At 46.7% G+C, this 22,290-nt stretch overlaps 2 protein-coding genes across 9 annotated transcripts in view; one reads left to right on the top strand and one right to left on the bottom strand.

Annotated features, from left to right (window-relative positions):
- The window catches only part of CAPN8 (calpain 8), a 69,587-nt gene that overhangs the window by 39,919 nt on the left and 7,378 nt on the right, over window positions 1-22,290 (bottom strand). The gene's annotated exons all lie outside the window — the stretch shown is intronic.
- Window positions 13,652-22,290, top strand: part of CAPN2 (calpain 2) — a 35,411-nt gene continuing 26,772 nt past the window's right edge. The window contains exons 1-2 of the mRNA XM_001513448.5: window positions 13,652-13,888; window positions 16,415-16,484. Of these exons, the coding sequence (XP_001513498.1) occupies window positions 13,652-13,888; window positions 16,415-16,484 (307 nt within the window). The remainder of the gene's footprint in view (window positions 13,889-16,414; window positions 16,485-22,290) is intronic.

Below are 22,290 nucleotides of genomic sequence, written 5' to 3'. Positions count from 1 at the left end.
CAAGGGAAGCGAATGTCTGGGATCATAAGTGGGGGGGGTACAGCCATACAGGATTATAGTGACTGACAACCCTCTCCCCATCCATCCTAGGTGGGGAGAATATATATCTCAGGTGAAAGAGTCCTTTCACAGTCCTTTCATTCCTAGGCACAGGAATGAATTGTCATTGACATCCACTGTCCAGTGCTGCCCAGCTGAGAAGTGACCATAAGGGAAAACTGGAAGAGGAGAGGAAAGGAGATCATTTGGTTCACTTTGACACATTTTTGTTGCATTTATTGACATTTTCCCATGACCCACTGAAGTCCTAGAACAAAAATTTGTTTCCTCAGGTAAGTCCCTGAGTCTGGAGAGGGACTGTTACTGACAAGGTAATATGATGTCCTGTTGGCTGAAGAGTTTTTCTGAGGTTCTGGGGAATACAGGTCTTGCCAACTTGAAGGCAGATTTCACATTTTAAAAAATCCAATAATATCCATTAATCATGAAAGGGTTTGGCCCCTCCCATCCGGGTTACCAGGATTTATCTGTGTGAATAAAGCGACTGTATTTTCTGAAGTTGAAAATGGCAGGGAAACTGATCAGTGGATCATAGGGACTGAGTTCTTTCCCAACCCTACTGCTGATTCCTAGCTGAATGGTTTCCAGAGAAGGGCTGCAGCAGCAGTAAGGACCTGGGGATCTGGAAGGGGTGGCTACACTTGCCTCCCGTTGTTTTTTATCTTCTTCTGATGCTTCTCAGCTCTGCACTGAGCGTGCCTCTGTGTGTGTGTGTGTGTGTGTGTGTGTGTGTGTGTGTATGGGGGGGGTGAACCCATCCTCCCCCTACCCCCTGCACAGCTACCTCTATCTCTCACTCTCATTTGGCAGTTTTTCTATTTAGTGGTTACCACAGGGAAGCAGCAGGGTCTAGAGAACACAGTTTGGGGCAGGAGTTGGTGGACTTTGGTTTTAATGTCAGCTCAGCTATTCGCCTGTTCTAAGACCATAATCAAGTCTTTTAAGTTCTCTGTTCCTCAGTTTCCTTGTCTGTAAAATGGGATGAATACCTGTTCTCCCTCCTGTGAGGCCCACTTGGGATAAGGATTGTGTCTGGACTGATTACCTGTATCCATCCTCAGTGCTCAGTGCACTTGGAACAACAATTAATCAGTCATTTATTGAGCGCTTACTATGTGCAGAGCACTGTAATAAGGGCTTGGGTGAGTACTATTCAACAGAATTAGTAGGCATGCTTCCTGCCCATAATGAGTTTAAGTCTACTTGGAAATACCACTATTATTATTATTATTATTAAAACCATTGCATACCAGACAGTTATAAAAGACTTTATGATTCACTTCCCTTCAATTATGCCACTTTCATGTTACTGTTACTTCTATCCCAAATGCCACCTAAAATAACTTTTTCTCCCTTGGAAATCTTCACCCCTTAACCACTTTCAAAGAGGGTCACAACTGTGTTGTTCATAAGGTGTTGATAATTTATTTTTATCTACCTCGTCCCTTCCCACCCTAAACAAACTGGTCTTGGTGTCTGTGTGTGTGTGTGTGTGTGTTTGTGTCCCTGTTAATGTTGTGTCTGGGTGTATGTCTGCTGCTCTGACCTATGTGTATCTACCTTTTTATTTCAATCTTTCTCTCTCAATGTTTCTACGACACTCCGTCTCTTTAGACCTCCTTCTCCCTCATCCGCTTTTTATTCCTTTCCCACCAATGCCGCCAGAACCTTGGTGGCTCCCACGCTTGTCAGAATGGGCCTCATCCCATTTGGAGCTCCAGAAAATAAGGTCATTTTACCTTCTAGAGGAAGGTGGTTGAGACTCTGCCTCTATCTTTTCAGATAGGCAGCCAGTGTGGAAAAGTTTGTCCCTTGCCTGTCTCAGTCAATCCAGAGAGCGGTCACGGACATGGCATATCCACACAGTGAAGGAAGAGAGCTCTTTTTCAGATAGAAAATCTCCAAAATTCAGTTTAGGAACTGGGGGACTCGCCTTGAAAATAGCTTCTGACTCACAGCAGGATTTTCCTAATGGGAACTGTCTCAGTCTACACCTGAAGTGGCAGTCTCCTCCTCCTCCTCTTCCTTTCCATCTGGGGTTCCAAAATGCCTGCTGCCTTTCCCTGACCGTTGTTATTCTCAGCCAAGTTCCTCCTGGAATGTCCAATTCTGCACTGTCACTTCTGCCACAAAGATAAATAGCTCCAACTGTGCCTCAAGGCCTGTGTGTGTTTTTCAGAACAATTAAAGTTTGCAAAGCTCACCAAAGGGCTTGAGAACAACTCTAGAAAAGGGCTGGGTGGATGCTGGAAAGTAGGAAACCCCCTGGGGAGCTAAGAGAGGTGATTTTGAAGCTCCTTTTAGCTCTGAGATGCTACGATTCTCTGTACTGGAGCAGTTTTAACGTTAGTAGTGTTGGGAGGGAGTCAAAGAGAAGTGCAAAATTATCTATCATCCTGTTTTATACTGGACAGTCCAGTTTTCAGCTAGCCTGTCCTCTGTCCCAGTATTGATACTGCATGGGGCATCTCTATGTCTGATCATTTTATTTTAAACAACCAATCTCGGCATCTATCGCCTCATCCCACAGTTTGAAAATCGTGTCCATGTTTACAGGATCCTGGGGGAAAATGAAACAGCAATGGAGAAAGGGAAATGGTCAAGGATCAACCCAAAGCCACCCTATAGGCAGTACAGTACTTCGGCACCAAGCAAACTACAGAGGATTCAAGTCTGCCATGCCAGCAGATGGTCCATTCCCAGTTCTCTACACTCACAAAAGATTCTAAATATGAGACACTGAGAAATTCTGCTTGATGCAGGCACCAAAGGAACACAAAGCAATAAGGACTCTGGGGGACTCTCCTGTCCCTATCTGGAGAAAGAGCAGCCACTGGGCAACTTTGGAGGGTGTCACCAGGTCAGTTTTTATGGGATTTGATGAAGCCTTCCTCCAAATCGGTCCACCTAATTCCAACTCTGTCATACTGTCACCCCCAAGCACTTTGTACAGATTTCTGCACACAGTAAAGGCTCAATATATATGACTGATTGATGAATTACCCTACAAGCAGTCCTGGGAGAAGGCAGGTCCTGGTTTCCTGACTATATACCAGGTGAACAAGTCAGAGATTAGTACAGTGCTCTGCACATAGTAAGCGCTCAATAAATACTATTGAATGAATAGGCTGGGTTTGCTGAGAGGAAGATACTGACACAGAAGCACCACCTACAGGTAGTGGAGACAAACTAATATCAAAATTGGAATCCAATTTCAATGGGCAGAACAACTTGGAGGTGCCCAGGATTGCTATCCAAGAACCTCCCCTACCACGGGGCCCTGAAGAGAGGGAATTACTCCTATCTCAAGACCAATCGACTCCGCTATAGTAAAGCCAGAGTGGGGAGAAGTGGCAGCAGTGACGGCAGCATAATAGATTCCAATTTGGCTTTTGCCGCAGAAGACTGAAAGTGGGGCCACTTAGCAATATTATTATGGTACTCGTTAAGCGCTTACTATGTGTGGAACACTGGTCTAAGCACTGGGGTAGATACAAGTTAATCGGGGTTGGTCAGAGTCCCTGTTCCAAATTGAGCTCACAGGAGGGAGAGAAGCCATTGAATCCCCATTTTATAATCTCTCTTAGGGCCCAAATTAGCCATCTTGTGTTTATTATTATTATTATTATTATGGTATTTATTAAGCACTTACTATGTGCCAGGGACTTTACTAAGTGCTGGGGTGAACACAAGCAACTGGGTTGGACACAGTCCTTGTCCCAATATGGGGCTCACCGTCTCAATCCCCATTTTACAGATGAGGTAACTGAGGCACAGAGAAGTGAAGTGACTTGCCCAAGGTCACAGAGCAGACAAGTGGCGGAGCTGGGATTAGAACCCATGATCTTCTGACTCCCGGGCCCGTACTCTATCCACACCACCACGCTGCTTCTCAATACACCATGAAAATATGGAATTAGAAATTCCATTCAGATTCCCAGTCAATTGAAGGTATTCACTGAGCACTTGCTGTATGTAGTGCACTTTACTAACTGCTTGGGAGAGGGCAACAGAGTAACTAGATGTGACCCCTGACCTCTAGTTAGATCTACATAATTATCAAAGTCAGGATTTAATTAATACCCCATAGTAGTATTAATTATTTTTGGATATTGATATATTAAAATAAATAATTTAAATTATTTATTAACTGTGGTTTGATCATAACAAAAAATACTAAAGTTGAGATCACTGAGGTATTATTGAGATTCAACCTATAAAGACACAAGTGGATAAACTTTCTACCAGAAGTCAAACACCACGTATTTTAACCACGTAGGTTGGCAAATGGGTTAAATCTAAAATAACCCCCAATTAAAATAGAGACTAAGTTAGTTTGCTCTATCTTCCTTTTTATCCCGGGTGTAGCTTAAGTAGAGTTAAGTATATGACTGTATGAAGTTCCTTTCCTGGTAGGCCTCAAAAAAACCCCACAAAACAGGCAGGGAGACACTTCACAGCCAAAAAGTGCCAACTCACTGACTTCCCTTTGCTCAACACTCAGAAGAATTTGGCTCCAAAGTCGGGGGGTGGGAGGGCGGGGAGGAGAAAAATGGAGCTTTCCCACAATCGGCAGAGAAGCCAGCCTCCTCCTAGAATATTCCAAATAATTCTGGAGGAAACTTTATCCTTTTACCAGTCCTGTGACCTAGTTGTCTAGCACAACTAATCCTGGCTCTCCCACTTCTCTGCTGTGTGCCCTTGGACAATTCATTAACTTCTCTGTGCCTCATAATTCATCTGGACATGGACTGTGTCCAGCCTGCTTAGGTTGGATCTATCCCAGCACTTAGTACGGTGCCTGGTACATAGTAACCATTTCAGTGACATTAAAAAAAAATCCCAATTGAGAATACCAGACTAACAGACATGTGACGTTACATGCATTACACTGGACCTGCAGCATATGTAAAGATATCAGCTGAACTACTCTTGGCATCTGTAAAATGGGGATTAACTGTGAGCCTCACATGGGACAACCTGATTACCCTGTATTTACCCAAGTGCTCTGCACACAGTAAGCACTTAACAAATACCAACATTATTATGAGAAGCAGCGTGGCTCAGTGGAAGGAGCACGGGCTTTGGAGTCAGGGCTCATGAGTTCGAATCCCAGCTCTGCCACTTGTCGGCTGTGTGACTTTGGGCAAGTCACTTAATTTCTCTGTGCCTCAGTTCCCTCATCTGTAAAATGGGGATTAAGACTGTGAGCCCCACGTGGGACAACCTGATTCCCCATGTCTACCCCAGCGCTTAGAACAGTGCTCGGCACATAGTAAGTGCTTAACAAATACCAACATTATTATTATTATTAAGTTCCCCCGGCCCTTCTGCTTTGTTCTTGAGTCCCTCCCAGGTCCCTGTGAGCAGAGAGTACAGGCACCACATCCAAACCACAGAACTGGACAGTAGGAGCCTAGGCAGAGTAGGGCTGAATGTTTAAAATAAAATTACTGGAGTAAAGCGTGCTGGCAATACTGATAATAAATAATTATTGTTCTATTTGTTAAGTGCTTACTAAATGCCAACCACTGAACTAAGTACTGGTTTACAAGGTAACTAGGTCAAACACAGTCCCTATCCCACATGGGGTTAATGATTATCCATGTCCATAGCCATACTGGACAGGGAAAGAACTGTTGAAAAATGAATAGTATGTTATAAAACCAGACAAAAGCCCACCCTATCAGGAGCAATAGTGTGGCTTATAGCAGGAACAACCCCCCCCTTCTCAGTGCCTGAGCAGAGCACTTTGTAATTATAGCTTCCTCCCTGCAAGGATGCCTGCTAGACCTACTGAGGGTCCTGAGGCCAGGATCACAATTTTCCCTTCTTTTAATGGTCTGTCACACTTAGGACAGAGCTTTATACCCAAAAGAGAGCGAACCTGGTTGATGCTATTGACTTTTGTGTACATAACTGCCTTCCTCTCCTCCCTGTCCTATTTCACTCACTCTTTCTTTGTTGTTCCCCCCAACCCTTCTCTATTAGGGCTCACCTCCTGCCCGCTTCACTTTCTATCTCTTTCCTTCCATGATGAAGAAGATTGAAAAGTTAAATACCACCAAAACTGGTTTTCAGGCAAAGAGTGGAGGTAAATGGATATACCAACCTATTATCCTTCCCCACAGCTAAACGCATACTGAAGCAGCATGGCCTAGTGGACAGAGCACGGGCCTGGGAGTCAGAAGGACCTGGGTTCTAATAATAATGGCCACAGAAAGAAAACAAAATCTTGAGAATCAATAGCTGTAGATACCAAAACTTCAACCTGGCCTTTTTAGTTGCAACCAATGGAAAACTGGGCTTGTTCCCTGTTCTGAAGCAACGATACAACATTTTGCCACTGGGTGGGGTTACAACAATATTACATACAGAAAATTTTATCCCTAGCAAAACAGTTTCTAAGCTTTTCATCTCCTATGGGATCTACTTCTTGGGGTAGAAAGAGGCAGGTGAAATCGGGAAATGGCTGGGAAATCGCTGGGAAATCATTGGGAAGTGTAACACTAAGGCCAAGCCCATGGGCCAGGGTATTGTTTAGGGAACCTGTACCTCATGTCCACCTTCCCCGCTAAAAGCAGACTGGGCTTTGGTCACCCCCAAGGACAAGGCTCACGGATGGGGTGGGGTCCAGGGCTCTGCTCTGGTTGTGAGTGCACCACCTAGGTTCTCTTGGGTTCTGGGAGCACTAGAGCTGTCCAGGCCCACACTTGTCGACTGTGTCCCGAGAAGCAGTTTGGCTTAGTTCCCGAGAGCACCAGTTTGGGAGTCAGGCACCTGGATTCTAATCCCTGCTCTGTCTTTTTCCTACTATGTGACTTTGGGTAAGTCATTTCAATTCTCTTGGCCTTAGTTTCCTCATTTGTAAAATGGGGATTCAATGCCTCGTCTCCCTCCTACTTAGACTGCGAGCTGCGGGTGGGATGGGGTTACATCTGACTTGATGATCTTGTATTTACCCCCAGAGCTTAGGACAGTGTTTAGCACATAGTAAGCTCTTAACCAATACTAGTTTAAGGGGATTTCAATCTGTTCCAAACAAGGACTCAGAGTTGGGCTGGGAGGGTCTTGGATCCCTGTTTGAACTGGATTCCAAGGTTGATCCTAATTAATTGATAATATTTGGGTATCCTTATACCACCAGACAGGGTAGGAAAAATCACCCAGCTTTCTAGGGTCCTACAGACACCATATGTCCAGGTCAAATAAGCACTGTCCCAGGCTCACTATAATTTCAGCCCTCGCCCTACATCAGCCTTTAGAAGAGGAGAGAGGATCAGCCTTTAAGAAAGTCATTCACTAGACACTTTCTCTATGTTAGATTTCAAAAGAAGGGCCACCCAAGGTCCCCATCCTACTGGGCTTCACCCAAGTCCCCCAGCTGTGGCCTGTGAGCCAATATATGGTCAGAAAAGGTTCCTTTGGACCTAATCATTCCCTCTCTACCTCTGCTAGGGTCCTGCAGATCTCCTTCCACTCTGCCATGCATTTTTATTGCACAATATCTGGGACAATGACAGTTAGAGCCAGTTTTTGGGCAAGTGACCTGGTCAGTCCCTAGGGCTACCAATTATTTTGTAACAAATACTGTATCTAATAAGAGGGAAAAAGACACTTTTTCTGTTTCTTTTTCCAGGATGCTATGCCACTATTATGCCACTGAAATCATTAGGGGGTGTACAATGGCACTGCAATCAGTTACACATCATCACAAATATACTTTTTTTTCATCCAATAGGCCCTTGGACTGTGAATAAATAATTTAAAGTTCTTCATATACTGTTTCACAGAGCCACCAAATGCCTAGCACAGTCTCTGATTACAAATAGGTGAGTGGGAATGAATAGGGGGGCCAAGGGGGGACGACAAGACATTGAAACCTGAAGGGGACTGATTTTATCTGTGCCAAATGACTGAGAAGCCTATGTAGGAACTATGTAAACTTTGCTCATTCGCATTGTGATCCTCCTGACTGACCAATCCCCTAGGACCACCAAGGAGCCCAGCTCCAGGTTGGCGTCAGAAGGAAGAGAACCACATTTCCAAGACGTGACTCAGTCCAAAAAAAGCCCTGCTCCTCTAGAGGGCCCCTCAAGGCCCTGGAAAGGGAGCCCAGACCCTGGGTCCAAGAGAGCTCTCTAACGTTCTCCATATGCTGAGGGTCATTCTTCCCAGTGCCAAAGGGAAGGGAAGGCAGTTTGGGGTATCCATGCTGCCTGGCGGACTATCCCCTCGTGACTACCCAACCCTCACAACTATGGGATAAGGCAGGCTTGGTAGGGTTCTATTGGCTCTCTAACTCACCTCTGGCAGGGACTGACCCCGCCCAACTGCTTTCTAGGGTTGCAAGCTGTATTTTCAATAACTTGGCTCTAACACACAGGAAACCAGCAAAAATACCTCTGACAAGGTTGGGTTTTATATTGCCAAAAACCACTGGGTGTTTGTACTTGAAATAGCTCCCCTAGAAGGAACTGTAGGAAGACAAGGAGCAGGGCAAGAGCAAAGCAAGAGGTCTATTGGAAATAGAGCAAAAGTTCAGAAGAGACTCCTGTCTTCCCTTCCGAGGAGACAGGAGTGTGTGGTGGCCAGTAAGGCAGTAGGTACAGACAGCATCCTACCCCAGAGGAATAACAGGAAACGACTAAGCCCAGAACAGCGTATGGGGCAAGCAGGAAACCCACCTCTACCGAGCCTAGTAACAAAGCGAACAACATTAATTGCCTCTTAGGCCAGCTGCCGACATTGCGCAGCCCCTCTATTCTCAGTTTCAATCCCAACCTCTTCGCTGAGTCCATAAGCCTTTCCCTCAGCAACTCCAATAGCTGCGAGCAGTGGGCTGGGCAGGTCTGCTAATCCCCAACCCTCTTGCCTAGGCTGTTTTACCAGTTACTTAGGTTACCAACAGTGGGAGGGACTGAGTCTAAAGTGGGACCGAGTGTAAAAATGACCAGATTTTAAAAGGGATGAAAGTTCAAAGAGGCAGAGCTTTCTTGAGTGTGGCCTAAGGTCCAAACATACTGGGTCGAGAGACGCATGGAGAAAAACCACGGGAAAAGATGGGAGAATGAAGGGTAAAAAAGGCACACATAATAAATAATAATTACGGTAATTGTTAAACGCTTACCATGCACCAAGCACTGTTCTAAGTGTTGGGGTAAATACATGTTAGTCAGGTTGGACACAGTCCCTGTCCCATATAGGGCTCACACTCCAAATTCTCATTTTACAGATGAGGTAACTGAGGTCCAGAGGAGTGAAGTGACTTGCCCAAGGTCACACAGCAGATATGTGGCAAAGCTGGGATTAGAACTCATGACTTTCTGACTCTCAGGCCTGTGCTCTATCCATTAAGCTATGCTGCTTCTATGCTGCTTCTTACACATCACTGTGAGAGCCAGACATACATACCTATATGCACACCACTAACTAGAGGGAAACCTCACAAATCAATCTCAATGGGCAGATCTTGACAATCACTGTGCAAGGTATTAGGCTGATTCTTTCACCTTACTATCATCATCTGGTAGGGCACAGAAGAAAAAAAAGCAAAAGGCACAGTTACGTCACCACATTAATTGATTGATTACACAAAGCAGTGGTGAGCTCATCTGCAGAACACTGCATGCAGTTCTCAGCACTGCATCTTGGGCAGGACTTCAAGCTGTAGAGGCAGCCAAAATGATTACGAGATGGAAAAGCTTCCAGAGCAGAAAAATGGAATAGATTAGGATATTTGAATCTGGAATGACACAGGCTAAGAGGGGACATGATTGAAATCTTAAAAACTATGAAGGATGTATGCAGGGCAAACATGAAATTGTTATTCACCAAATCCCTCTTCACCAGGACAAGTGCCTCCTTTTGTAGCTTGAAGGAAACATCTCCTCAATCAGCAGGTGGTAAATATAGGGAATCCATAATCCTTTCAGAGAGTTCCACCAGCCAACAATATTACTAGGTTCAGATATGTGCCCTTCATCTGAAATTATGGTTACAAGCTGATTCCAGTGCCTCCTTTCCTCCTCAGCAGGAATCCCCGCCCCTGTGAGACAAACCCTTCCGTCCCAATCTTGCTGCAATCTCATGGAAACAATGAATCCTGAAAACTCTTCACAAAAGGAGAAAAAAAAAAATCCAACTAAATAACAACTCTGGAATTCAGAGAGGCCTCCCAGTCCCCCTGGGCTGGAGATTGGATCACGTGGCCAGGGGAGGGAGGGGATGCAGAGAGGAGGAATTCCTGAATCCTGCATCATAGTCTCATCCACTAGCTGGAAAACTTCAAAGTAAGGTGGCGGGGGCCCTCTGGGTATATACTAAGAAGGGAGGACCCTGTGGTGATTCGATAACTAGGATCACAGTTAGTTGGTTCCTACAGTGAAAAGATGCTGGCTGGCCACCAGTGTGGGAAATAAAACATCCTCTCCCTCTGCTTCTAGCACTCCCCCTGGTAAGACTGCAGAAATGGGAGCCCCACCCCTCCCAGCATGCAGATCTCTAGGTCATCAGTCAGAGAAAATAAGCAACACAGAAGAATCCTGTCTGCAGAAAGGGGTTCCCCTGCCTGCAGAGCCCTTTGCTGATTGTTTACATAGCCACAGTTCAAGAGGAGCTCATGGCTGTGGGCCAGATGACTGGTTGGCTTGGATGATGATGACTTTTTCCAACTCACTGCACTCAGGGGTTAATGAGTTATTCACTCTGGTGGCTAAACACGGGTATAATTCACTGGAAATGCATGTGTGTATGTGTGCGTGGCTGGCTGGGGCTGATACAGCCTGTGGAATGACTTATTTGTTCACACACACACACACAAACACAGACATACGCTTATAATAATAATGTTGGTATTTGTTAAGTGCTTACTATGTGCAGAGCACTGTTCTAAGCGCTGGGGTAGATACAGGGTAATCAGGTTGTCCCATGTGAGGTTCCCAGTCTTGATCCCCATTTTACAGATGAGGTAACTGAGGCACAGAGAAGTTAAGTGACTTGCCCACAGTCACACAGCTGACAAGTGGCAGAGCCGGAATTCAAACCCATGATCTCTGACTCCCAAGCCTGTATTCTTTCCATTGAGCCACGCTGCTTCTCACATATGCTTATGTGTGTGTCTAGCAGAGTTGGGCAGCAAGAGCCACTGCAGGTGATGTGTGTGCATGTGGGGGACAGAACAGGAAGTGTGTGGTGTATTTACGGTGGAGTGGATGGACAGACAGGCTTGTTGCTACAAGCTGATGTTGACTTAAGAGACAAAGAAGCTCAGGCAGAGGGCTAAATGCTACCAAATACCCAGATTTAGGGTGCTTTTTAAGTATTCCCACCTTAACCAAGAGAGTGTGAGAGATCAATTTTGAGGACTTGTGGGTAAAACGGGAGGCACATAGTTCCTTTGCCAGGTATCTAAACCCAGTTCTTGGTTTGACTTGCTCAAACCCAGCTCCCATCACCTGAAAACTATTAATTGACAAGAACGAGAAATTCAGGCAGCCGGGGGTACCAACCTCCCCCAAGTGTGCCATACACTATAGAAGGGTGGCAGGAGAAGGAAGGGAGAGGTGTCAGAAAGCAGGGGAGAATGCATTGGCCATATCCTAGGAACCTAAAGATATCAACCCAGATAAAAACCCCGCTGACAAGAAATTGAATTCACATTTTCTTTCCTTTCTATTCCCATGGAGCGTGGCTTTCATAAAATCCATCTGTGGGGAAGCAATGAGGTTAAGCTAAAAATGACGAGATGACTGCCTCAGGCAAAACGGTCACCGATTTTCAGTTCCATCCCACTACCTTAAAAGCTTCTAGTGGGGTGCATGAGGATTCTGTTTTGGCTGGGGTGGCAGGGCGAGTGATGCAGCAGCTGCAGCAGCAACAGCAAAGAAACTTGTCTTCCTCAGCAGTGGCAAGACCGTAGCTGTCATGGCCACTTCCCAACCATATCCAGGAGGTTTCTGAGGGCTCCACCAAGACGGAGTGGTGCTGCTGCACTCAAAACCTCCAGGATATTTCTGCCTTTGATGGGAGTCTTGAGAGTGGCAGAGGAGGCAGCAGCAAGGAACCCCACAGCTAAGTTCTGGAGGGCAACAACAATGGAGGCTGAGGTGAGAATTTTCTGGGTGACCATCTATATGTTTTTGTGTGTTTCTTTGGGTATTTGGGATGTACCTGTCCCCCAGTTCCTTGCTGTTCCATCATTCCTCTCTTTGTTCCCCACCATATGCCTGTCTGGCTCCCCTCCAGGGAGACATACAACAAGGAAGACAGGAATCCATAATTCAGATTTCTTCAATTCCCTTGGCTAGTGGGATCCTCCTTCTCATCTCTCCTGTCACCAGCCTCTTGTTCATGCCCTCCCTTCTGCCTGAAACACCATCCCCCTTCTCATCTGAAGGAATACTGCTCTTGACAACTTCATAGTCCTTCTAGAGTCACAACTTCTCCCCATCCTATTTCCCAACTGCCACTCCGGCACTTACACATTCACCGTAGCACTTGGGTTCTCATCTTTATATTCTATTGCTTCCTACTATTTGTAATTCATTTTAGTTTCTGTTTCCCCAGCTAGACTGGAAGCTCCTTAAGGGCAAGGATCATGTACACTGATTCTATATACCCTCCTGGACACTAAGCGCAGTGCTCTGCACAGACTAGGTGCTCAGTAAGTACTGTGAATTTATTTTGCTGATAATGAATCCTGGAACTCACTTTGGCCATAAAGGATAGGAACGCAGTGACTTTAGGAGTACTTACATAAGTTACTGGGCTAATAAAGAGTGGGTCTTACCCCCCTTCATCCCCCCCCCCCCCACCTGCCTCAGGACATCCCATTAAGCCCAGATGTTTCAGGGATAAAAGTCCTGAGTACATGCAGTAATTTAACCCTTGTTGAAGCCTGCAGCCTTCACCGACACAGGAAGGATTGAATTGAGCAGGCCTTTGGGGGCAGACAGCACCCGTCCAGGACAGGGAACTGCAGCTGAGCCTGGGGACCAGAGCCTCTGGATCTTTCAGGATGTTGCTGCTACTATCAACAAGCAAAACAGCAAGGAGAAATGTGGAGCAGAGCTCCAACTGGGGAGCAGGATTTTCCCCGATCTGCCCATGGCTTGAGTGGAGACAGGGAGTAGGACATAAGCATTTGGGGGTCTTGGCTTCTTGGAGCTTTTTGTCCCAAAGAGGCAGGGAATATGGGGACCCGGCCAGGCGCTCTGGGGGAGATGGGCACAGCCCTCTGAGCCAGCTGCAGCACCGGTCTCAGCCCCGGCGACTGCTCAGACTGTTATTAGCTATAGAGGTTTCTGCCTGGCACAGTACGTGGTGCAGTTTGGCATGCAGAAAACTACCCTGAGTCAGGCTAAAAGCAGGGCAGAGTTGCAAGCAGAAGCCACACCCATCCCTTGCCTCATGAGGCTCCTTTTTTCCTGTTTCGATGAATCATCGGAGCTCTGGCTCTGAAGAGCCCTGCTGTTTGCTTCGGGTTTCAGCTGTTTTCCCCCACTGAGGAGCAGGAAAGTGGAGATCCCCACTTCTCACACACCTTTGAGGAGATCCACCTGGTCAGCAGCAGCAACACTGAAAGGAAACCATGTCAGGAATTGCAGCCAAAGTAGCCAAGGACAGAGAAGCGGCGCAAGGGCTCGGTACCCACCAGAAGGCCATCAAGTACCTCAACCAGGACTATGAATCTCTGAAGAGCGACTGCCTGCAGTCGGGGAAGCTCTTCCAAGATCCCTCTTTTCCTGCCATCACCTCTTCCCTGGGATTCAAGGAACTGGGACCGAACTCCAGCAAAACTCAAGGCATCGTCTGGAAGAGACCGGCGGTAAGAAAAGTACCGGTGGGAAGTGCAGGCGAGCAGAGGCACAATGGAGGAACGGTAGTGGGAAGGGAAGGGGGGGGGGGCACACAAAGGAGGGGCAGCTGGGGAATTCCTGGGCTGGGGAACCGAGAGCTGCCAGGAGGGGCTGAGGAGGCGGGATGGCAAATCCTGTGGTCCCTCCGCTAAGGCAGAACCCACAGGCTGCTGGAAAAAGAGAAGGGAAAGAGGCCCGAGTGAGGATGGCTGTGAAACAGAGGTGTGCTTTACTGCCGCATTACAGAAAGAATGAGAAGCTGTACAGCAGAGCTCAGCTTTCTAAGACATCTGGAGAGCAGGCTACATACACATAGGCTGAGCTGGCCTGGCAGTTGGCTGCAGGGAGTCTTTCTCTATGCAAAGAGCATTCTGAGGCTCCCAAGGGAAGCCTGGATTCCAGGAGGCCTTGGAGTTTTGCAGGAAGGCACATGTGTTCTTTCCTGCACAACACAAAGCTAGGACTTGCTCCCTAAGGAAGCCAGGATATCGATTGCAAATCCCATTAATGCAGCCTGAATTAGCAGTGAGTTCCCAAGGACCCTGGATCACTTGTCTGAGGACCAGGATGCTGCCCTGCAGCTTGGAACCATTCTGGTCCAGAATTATTGTGGCGATTCAAGAAAAAGGTGAAAAGGAAAAGACCAGAGAGCTATCAGGACATTTCAGGCTCCACTTCAAATAAGGGATAGTTGAGGGTTGGTTTGTTTGTAACTATGTTGTTAAGTACTTTAAGTAATTTCTGTGCTGGCACTGGATAAATCTGGGAAGCTAAGAGACCCCAGCAGATATGTTCTATATCACTGTTCTTCCGGACTTTGCGGCTTGTTGCTTCTCTCTGGGGTCCAGGGCCTGCCGCCATCCTTCTACCCATGTTTAGGGAAGAACCTGCTTCCCCAATCTAGTTGTCTTGTAGGTTTCAATCAGTTGTAGACAGAGAAGGTCCAGCTTCCTTCTCCTCCCGTTCCCTGAACTCCACACTACCTCTAATGCCACCAGAGTTGATAAAATGCCCCTTGCCTCCTTTCTTTTTCCGACTCCTCGGCTGGCCCACCCTGGGCTCTCTTCCTCCCTAGGCCTCTCCAGTTTTCCCAGTCATTAGCCATTTTCCTTCTTCTTACGCAACCGCGATCAAATCGGGTTGGATCCTCACACATGGAAGGAGCCATCTCTCACGCAGGTCATTACTGGCTCAGTGCCCTGGGTGCTCAATGGAATCACAACTGCCAACCCAGGATTCTATGGAGCCCAGTTACACTGGCTTTCCCACCATTTTTCTTCCCTAACCACTCAGTCACAAAGGAATTTCACCCTTCCTGTACCTCGAGCTGATTCAGCAAAGCTGAGGTGAGGCGGAGAGTAGTTTGACCCCTATCATGCATGGGCAGGCCGACCTTCCATGACCTCTTACCTTTCAGCAGCTACTAACCCAAAGACAGGACCCTACTCACCCCGACCTTCCACTTTGGAGTCCTTTGTAAATGCAGGCACTGGTCCAGCTGAACCACTGCAACTGCCAACCAAATAGCTCTGTCCCTCTACAAAGGATGAAGCAGATAACAAAAATGCCGATAGATTCTGGAACCACATGGCAAAACCCTTCAGGGGTAAAGTGGCTGCCCAGCAGAGGGAGATCAATATGGTCTTCTTGGAAGGGGCTGGCTGAGTTGGTTTATTCAAGCAGCTGGTTGAGATCCAAACTGGAAGCCTCTCTGCAAAGTGCCAGTTCTGTACTAAGCAATTGGGAGAGTACAACAGAATTAGTAGACACAATTCCTACCCTCAAGGAGCTTAAAGTTTAGTGGAAGGGGGGTGTGGCAGGAGGCAGGGAGAACAATAAGGAAGCTAGTGCACTAGTCCAGCTGATAGGTGACGAGAACTCGAACCAGTGTTGCTGGGCCCTCAGTGAGGGAAGGAAGAAATGGATCTGTTAAATACTTCAGGTACAATAGACATAAGTGAATAAATAAATAAATGAACAAACATGAGCATTGAGGTGGTTAACGGGATGGCATAGTGGAAAGGCAAGGAGTCTAATCAGGGAAGGTTTCAGGTGATCTGAAGTGGTGACTGGGAGAAGAGAGTGTTGATAGTCAAAAAGGCACCTGGGCCCCTCATATTTTCACATTCACCTCCTCTCATTCAGGCCCCCCAACACACATAGTTCCCCCGACCCAAACGTATACTCTTCTCTGCCCCACCCTGAAGGAAGAATGGGAGTACTATGACTGCATTCATCTGGATAGGTAAGGATGATCCCACTTGCCTGGACACCCTGGGCCCCTGAAACAGGGAGCACCTGCTTCTCTGAACGAACCACCAGCCACCAAAGGCTAAGGGCCTCTATGAATCACCGAGGAAGATCCTCTAGGGGAGCGGAAAATTAAAGCTGAGGTCCAGATCAACCCTGACTAGAACAATCCCTAGGATGATAATTGGCCCATTGGGTTTGAGAATGCTTTGGCACTAACAGCACCATATGCCTCTTGTTCCCAGGAGATTTGTTCCAATCCCCAGTTTATCGTTGGAGGCGCTACCCGCACAGACATCTGCCAAGGGGCCCTGGGTAAGTGATTTTGAGAGATATAAGAACAGTGCTCCATCACTTAGTACAGTGTTCCAGAGTTTAGTACAATGTTTAGCAAATACCAGTTATTATTACTAGAACATCAGAAAAGTCATACTGGCTCGACACAGAGGCCTAACAGCACAACTTTCTGCTAGACATGTGGATGAACATTACGTGGGTTGCCTGGTCCCTGCATGCATCCTCAGTAGAAATAGGATGAGATGGAGAGGTGGTACCCCCACAAATGCCTTTGCTGTCAAAAGGCTGTTTTCCTTCCTGTTCTTCTTGCACCACTGATTCACCACCACTTCTCATTTCTCCCATTCTTACCACATAAGCCACCATCCAGGGCTTTATTTTATCAGGTCTTTCTGGGGCTCAACCCTGATACAGGCCAGAAACTTAGTCCAGAGCTCTGGACCTTAGTCCAGAGTCCTGGGACCTAGTAAGCCTCTGCAGGTGTGTGCTAAGCAAGTGTCCACAGTGACATGGTAGCGGCTGCCAAAGTAAGGATTAAGGAGGCACCGTTCGGTGACCTCTTTGATCAGTAGTACTGATTGAGTGCTTACTGGTGCAGAGTACTTTCACTACACACTTGAGAGAGTACAGAGTTGCTAGACATGTTCCCTGCTCACTTTACCGTCTAGAAGGGAAGACAAAGATACATTACAGATACGTACATAAGCGCTGTGGGGTTGAGAGTGGGGTGACTATCAAGTGCTTACAGGAACACATCCAAGTGTAAGGGTGATGCAGAAGGGAGAGGGGGTAGGGGAAAGGAGGGCTTAGTCGGCAAAGACCTCTTGGAGGAGATGTGATTGTAATTAGGCTTTGAAGACAGAGAGAGTGGTGGTCTGTTGGATATAAAAGGGGGAGTTCCAAAATGTTCTTGGAACTGTGGCACCTTAAGTTGCTGGGAGCCAGATGGGAGCAGGTGTGAGATGAAAGGGTCCAGGATGCTGTTCCTGGAATCAGAAACTCTGATTGTTGGCACTGTACCCCTGACCCCTTTAGTAACATCAGCCCAACAGTCTTCCTGCTTCTGCCTTCTGTCCCAGCAGTCCACCCGGCAGGGGGATGGTGACTCACTGAAACAAAAGAGGAAAGTATGATGCCCTCTGCTAAGCGGAAGTCTATCCACCGCAGGGCTTTTATTTTTTGCAAGGAAAAGTTGCTGTGGAGATTAGTGTTTACTGATCTGAATGTCGATGTGTCCTCCATGAAATAAATGTGACTACACCCTGGGGACGATGAATTACAAAGCAGAGCTGAGTCCCTGGGCTGAGTCAGGCCCAGAGCTGAATCTAGCCTGTGTGCAGGGGCCACTGGAACAGAACCCTTCCCCTATTGCTGAGGCTGCCTGTTCAGTGTAGTTGGTGTGTGGTGGGGAGGCTTGGGGGGAGAAAAAGGAACAGATTCACAGGGGAAATGGGGAGAAAAAATCATTAAATATACATTATCGAAAGAGTTCCAGAAAGGTGTGGGAATTCTATGAGGGAATGGATTGTGCCTACCTACTCTACTGCAATCTTCTCCCAAGTTTAGTACAATGCTCTGCATGGCCTAGTGAAAAGAGCAAGGGCCGTGGAGTCGGAAGACCTGGGTTCTAATCCCAGCTCTGCCAATTGCTTGTTGTGTGGCTTTGGGCCAGAGTTCCCTGTGCCTCAGTAAACACAACTGTAAAGTGGGGATTAAATACCTGTTCTCCCTCCTACTTGGCTGTGAGCCCCATACATAAGTGCTTAATACAGTGCTCTGAACACAGTAAGCGTCAATAAATATGACTGAATGAATGAAAGACAGGGACTTAATCCAACCTGATTAACTTGTATCTAACCCAGTGCTCAGAACACTGTTTGTCAGACAGTAAACACTTTGGTACCATAATAATAAAAATAATTGCTTGGCTGGGGTGGCTTGTTGAAGGCAAGAGGAACCTTGCCCAAAACACTCCCTTGCCAATGGCTTTCTCCTCCTAGGCCTCTGTTGCTGGGTGTTGGTTAGTCAGTCAGAAACTCCTGCCATATGATCAGGATGATTTCCAGTGGCTCAAAAGCATCAGTGGGAGACCCTTCTATTGCTGGAACATACTGGGACACTGCAAAAGGCCCCTCTCCCTACGATAGAAGGGCTCCTTCAGCTTGAAAGCGGCATGGAGACATAAGCCCATAAGCTTGTGTGAGACGTGACTTAGCCAAGACTGGAGTAAGAAGTCACAGCGTGAAGGTTGGTGGGAGGCAGCAGTAGAAGTCTCTACCACACCTCAACAGGCCATAACTACTTGCTCTGATCTAAGAGTAGTGTCTCCTTTCCGTCCTGTTCAGCCTCTTTTGAAACATTGCTGGGATCCCCCCGGCTACACACGCGCGCCCCTGTCAACAGAGCACAAATTAAGCGCTGAACCTAGTCCTTGGCTAAGCAGCTCCTGATGAATGAAAAGGGGCCTGCATTGCTGATTAAAATGGAAACCTGCAGAATGGGTAAAATGTGCAAAACCTCCCTGCCTGTGCTGGTCCTTGGCTGTGGCCCAAATGGCTCAAAGGCTCTGTCTAATGCCTAGTACACTCACTCTAAAAATACCAGAACAAAGCCTTTTATGGGAAAATTAGGGTTTCCACCTCCCACACTCTCTGGGGGTGCGGGTCAGTTAGGGGTGCCTGGTCTATTCTGGACAAATATGTAGATCAATTAACAGAGAAGGAGAGCAAATGAAGGCTGAAAATGGAGTCGGTGGAACCTGACTCAGTCAGAGGGGCCATGGAGAAGTTGGAAAAAGAATGGGATTTTTTTGTGCAGATTAACAATCACATTATTTTGGTTTCCCTTCTTTGCTAAACATCTGTTCTAGGACAGGCTAAGGATCCAAATTCCAAGTGAAAAAAAAAATATTTTTTATGATGGCATTAATTAACCATTCACTATGTGCCAAACATCTCACTAAACCTTGGGGAAGATTAAAGGTAATCAGATTGGATATAGTGTCCATCCAACCAGGAGCTCACAATCTCATTCCCATTTTCTAGATGCATAGAAAATGATAAGTGATTTGCACAAGGTCTCACAGCAGGCAAGTAGCAGGGATTAGAACCCAGACCCATGTTCTTTCTATTAAGCCACCCCTGCTTCTATACCTGGGAGAAAAATTTAAATAAAGGCATTTACAGTTCAAGAAAAGTGGGTTTTCTTTCACCATGTAGCTAAATGAAAGAGCACACAGTCAGGATCCTGGGTGCACACAGACAGGAAACTAAGTAACTAATAAGCTGTTATCTAGATTTTGCATTGCTCCAAGTCTGTCGTTTCTCTTGCCATTCCCAGCCTGCACTTTGGCCATTTCATTGCCTTTCAGCCCCTCCACTAGAGTACATTGGAGAAGCATGCAATGACAAAAAAAAATTTTTTTAAATCAATCATTGGTATTTGAGTGCAGCACTTTACTGTGCATTTAGGAGAGTACAATACAGTTAATAGACACAATCCCTGCCCTCAAGGACCTTACAGTCTCATAGAGAATTCAGATTAGGCTATTTGGCAGTGAGTATGCAGTTTAGAGGCAGCAGAGGTTGAAACTGGGGGTTAACAGGAGTTCTTGGAATTGTTGTGGTTCTCCGTTATTCTTGCCCGGTTCCAGAGTCCCACAGAATGAGGATTCCTGGGAAGGAACTGCTTCACTTTGTGACTACGTGGGGGATAATAGCGATAGAATGACACAGAGTGATAAGCAGCGTTGTGGAAAGACCTGACTCAAACCTGGGGTGTGTCTTTTCTCTTCATCCACTTCTGACTCAGTGAAAGTTCTTCTCCCAAGGAAGCCTTTGGAGTCCCTGTGGACAGCTGCCTCTCAAGGGATGAGAGGAGATCTCAGCTGCAGTAAACAGCAACACTGAGTTTTTTGGTGCCAACATTTGTAGAATAGTTGGGATTGTGAGTGGGGGGAGAGAGAGAAGAATCCCAGCACCCACTCCTTTCTCTCTCCTCTGTCTTCTCCCAGCCATTTAAGGCACTTTAATAAAGGAAGACTGCTTTTTCCTGGGCGTTGGAAGAAACTCAGCTGGCTGGTTGGCCGAGGTGGGTTCTCTCTCCCAAACTCCTCTCTGATAAGACTTTCAGGGGAGTATTTAGCTTAACCCTGCAATGGAAGAGGAGGCAGTACTCCTGACAGATCATCTGGTTTTCTAAAAGATTCCATCAGACTGACAGCAACTCGAGGGTAGGAATTGCATTGATTTTCTCTACTGTACTCTCCCAAGCACTTAGGACAGTGCTCTGCTCAGAGTATTTGCTCAATAAATACCATTGCTTAATCAACTTACCTGCAAGGAAAAACTTGGCAGAGGAAAGGGCTCATCATTCACAGTAAATGGGGTAGAGGCACCCTAGCTTGGAAGACATAGCATCCCTTCCTCCATCTCTATCAAGAGCCAAGGAACATGGAAACAACTAGAACCAGGCCACTGTTCACCATATCCTTGATTCTCTTTCTCATTCTCACACCTCTTCCCCTGGAGGCCAGGACCACCACAGATTCCCTCTTCTCCCACTGGCTGCCTCACCTCCACTCTCAACAAAATTCCAGCTGCAGAAGTGTCCCCTCTTTTGTGGCTTGGATTGATGGTAAAAGCAGATTAGAGAGAGTGAGGATGCCCTAGGCCCTGTTCTGCCCCTGACCATAATGACAACCTTTGGGCAGTTTTATCAGTCATTCAATGGTATTTATTCAGCACTTATGTGCTGAGCACTGTACTAAGAACTTGGGAAAGTACTATACAGTTGGAAGACACAATCCCTCAGACAAGGCACTTACAGTTTGGAGGGGGAAACCGACATTAAAATAAATAACGGATATGTACATAAATGCTGTGGTAGTGAGGGTAGGGTAAATATCAAGTGCTCAAATGCTAGAGCTCTAGCAAAGCTCCAACCCCTCCCCCATACTTGTTTTCCTGTTTATGAAGTAAGGAGAGGAATGGAGGTGGTAAGTGAGGAGGCAAAAGGAGAGCAGACAACAAACATCTGTTTACCTTCTTGGGAAAAAGTGCCAGAAGTCTCAAAGTTTATTCCCCACGTTACATTCAGCCTTTCCTGGCTCAGCCTTGGCACCAGCTCCCCTGACACAGTGCTGCCATTCACACTCCACAACTCCTCCCCCCACCCCCATTTTCTCTTCACCAGCCGGCAGGCAAAGGGGCTGGAAAGACAACATTCTGGAAATGTACTGCTGTCTTCCCAGTTTAATTTTATTTTGGGAATGGGGGCTTGTGAGCAAAGAACTTGTTCATGGGGATTCTCCTGAACAAACTTGTCCCCTCTCTGCCCGAGGCATGTGTACAGAGCAGTAGAGTGTGCTAAGCTGAGAGAAAAGCACGTTAGGGAACTGGAGTTTTCTTATAAGCATTTACAAAAGTTTTTTTTTAGTGTGGTAGGAGTTGCACAGAAAATTAGATGCCCAGGAAGGGGAGAAGAAAGATGTGAGAAGCAGTATGGCCTAGTGGAAAGAGCACTGGCCTGGGAGTCAGAGGACCTGGGTTCTAATCCCAGCTCTGCCAAATTCTTGCTGTGACACTTTGGGCAAGTCACTTGACCTCTCTGCCTCAGTTCTCCTTCCTACTTAGACTGTGAGTCCCATCTGGGAGAGGGATGGTATCCAACCTAATTCACTTGTATCTAACCCAGCATTTAGAACAATGCTTGACACAAAGTAAGTGCTTAACCAATACGACTTTAAAGAGAGAGAGAGAGATTTGTATCTGAACTAGTCAGGCCAAACCCATGTGGGAGGGGAGAAACCAGTTTTCTCCAGAGG

The sequence above is a fragment of the Ornithorhynchus anatinus genome, chromosome 19 (assembly GCF_004115215.2).
Source record: "Ornithorhynchus anatinus isolate Pmale09 chromosome 19, mOrnAna1.pri.v4, whole genome shotgun sequence".
Classification (NCBI taxonomy): Eukaryota; Metazoa; Chordata; class Mammalia; order Monotremata; family Ornithorhynchidae; genus Ornithorhynchus; species Ornithorhynchus anatinus.
The sequence above is the reverse complement of the archived record's forward strand: the minus strand, read 5'-3'. Positions and strand labels throughout refer to the sequence as shown.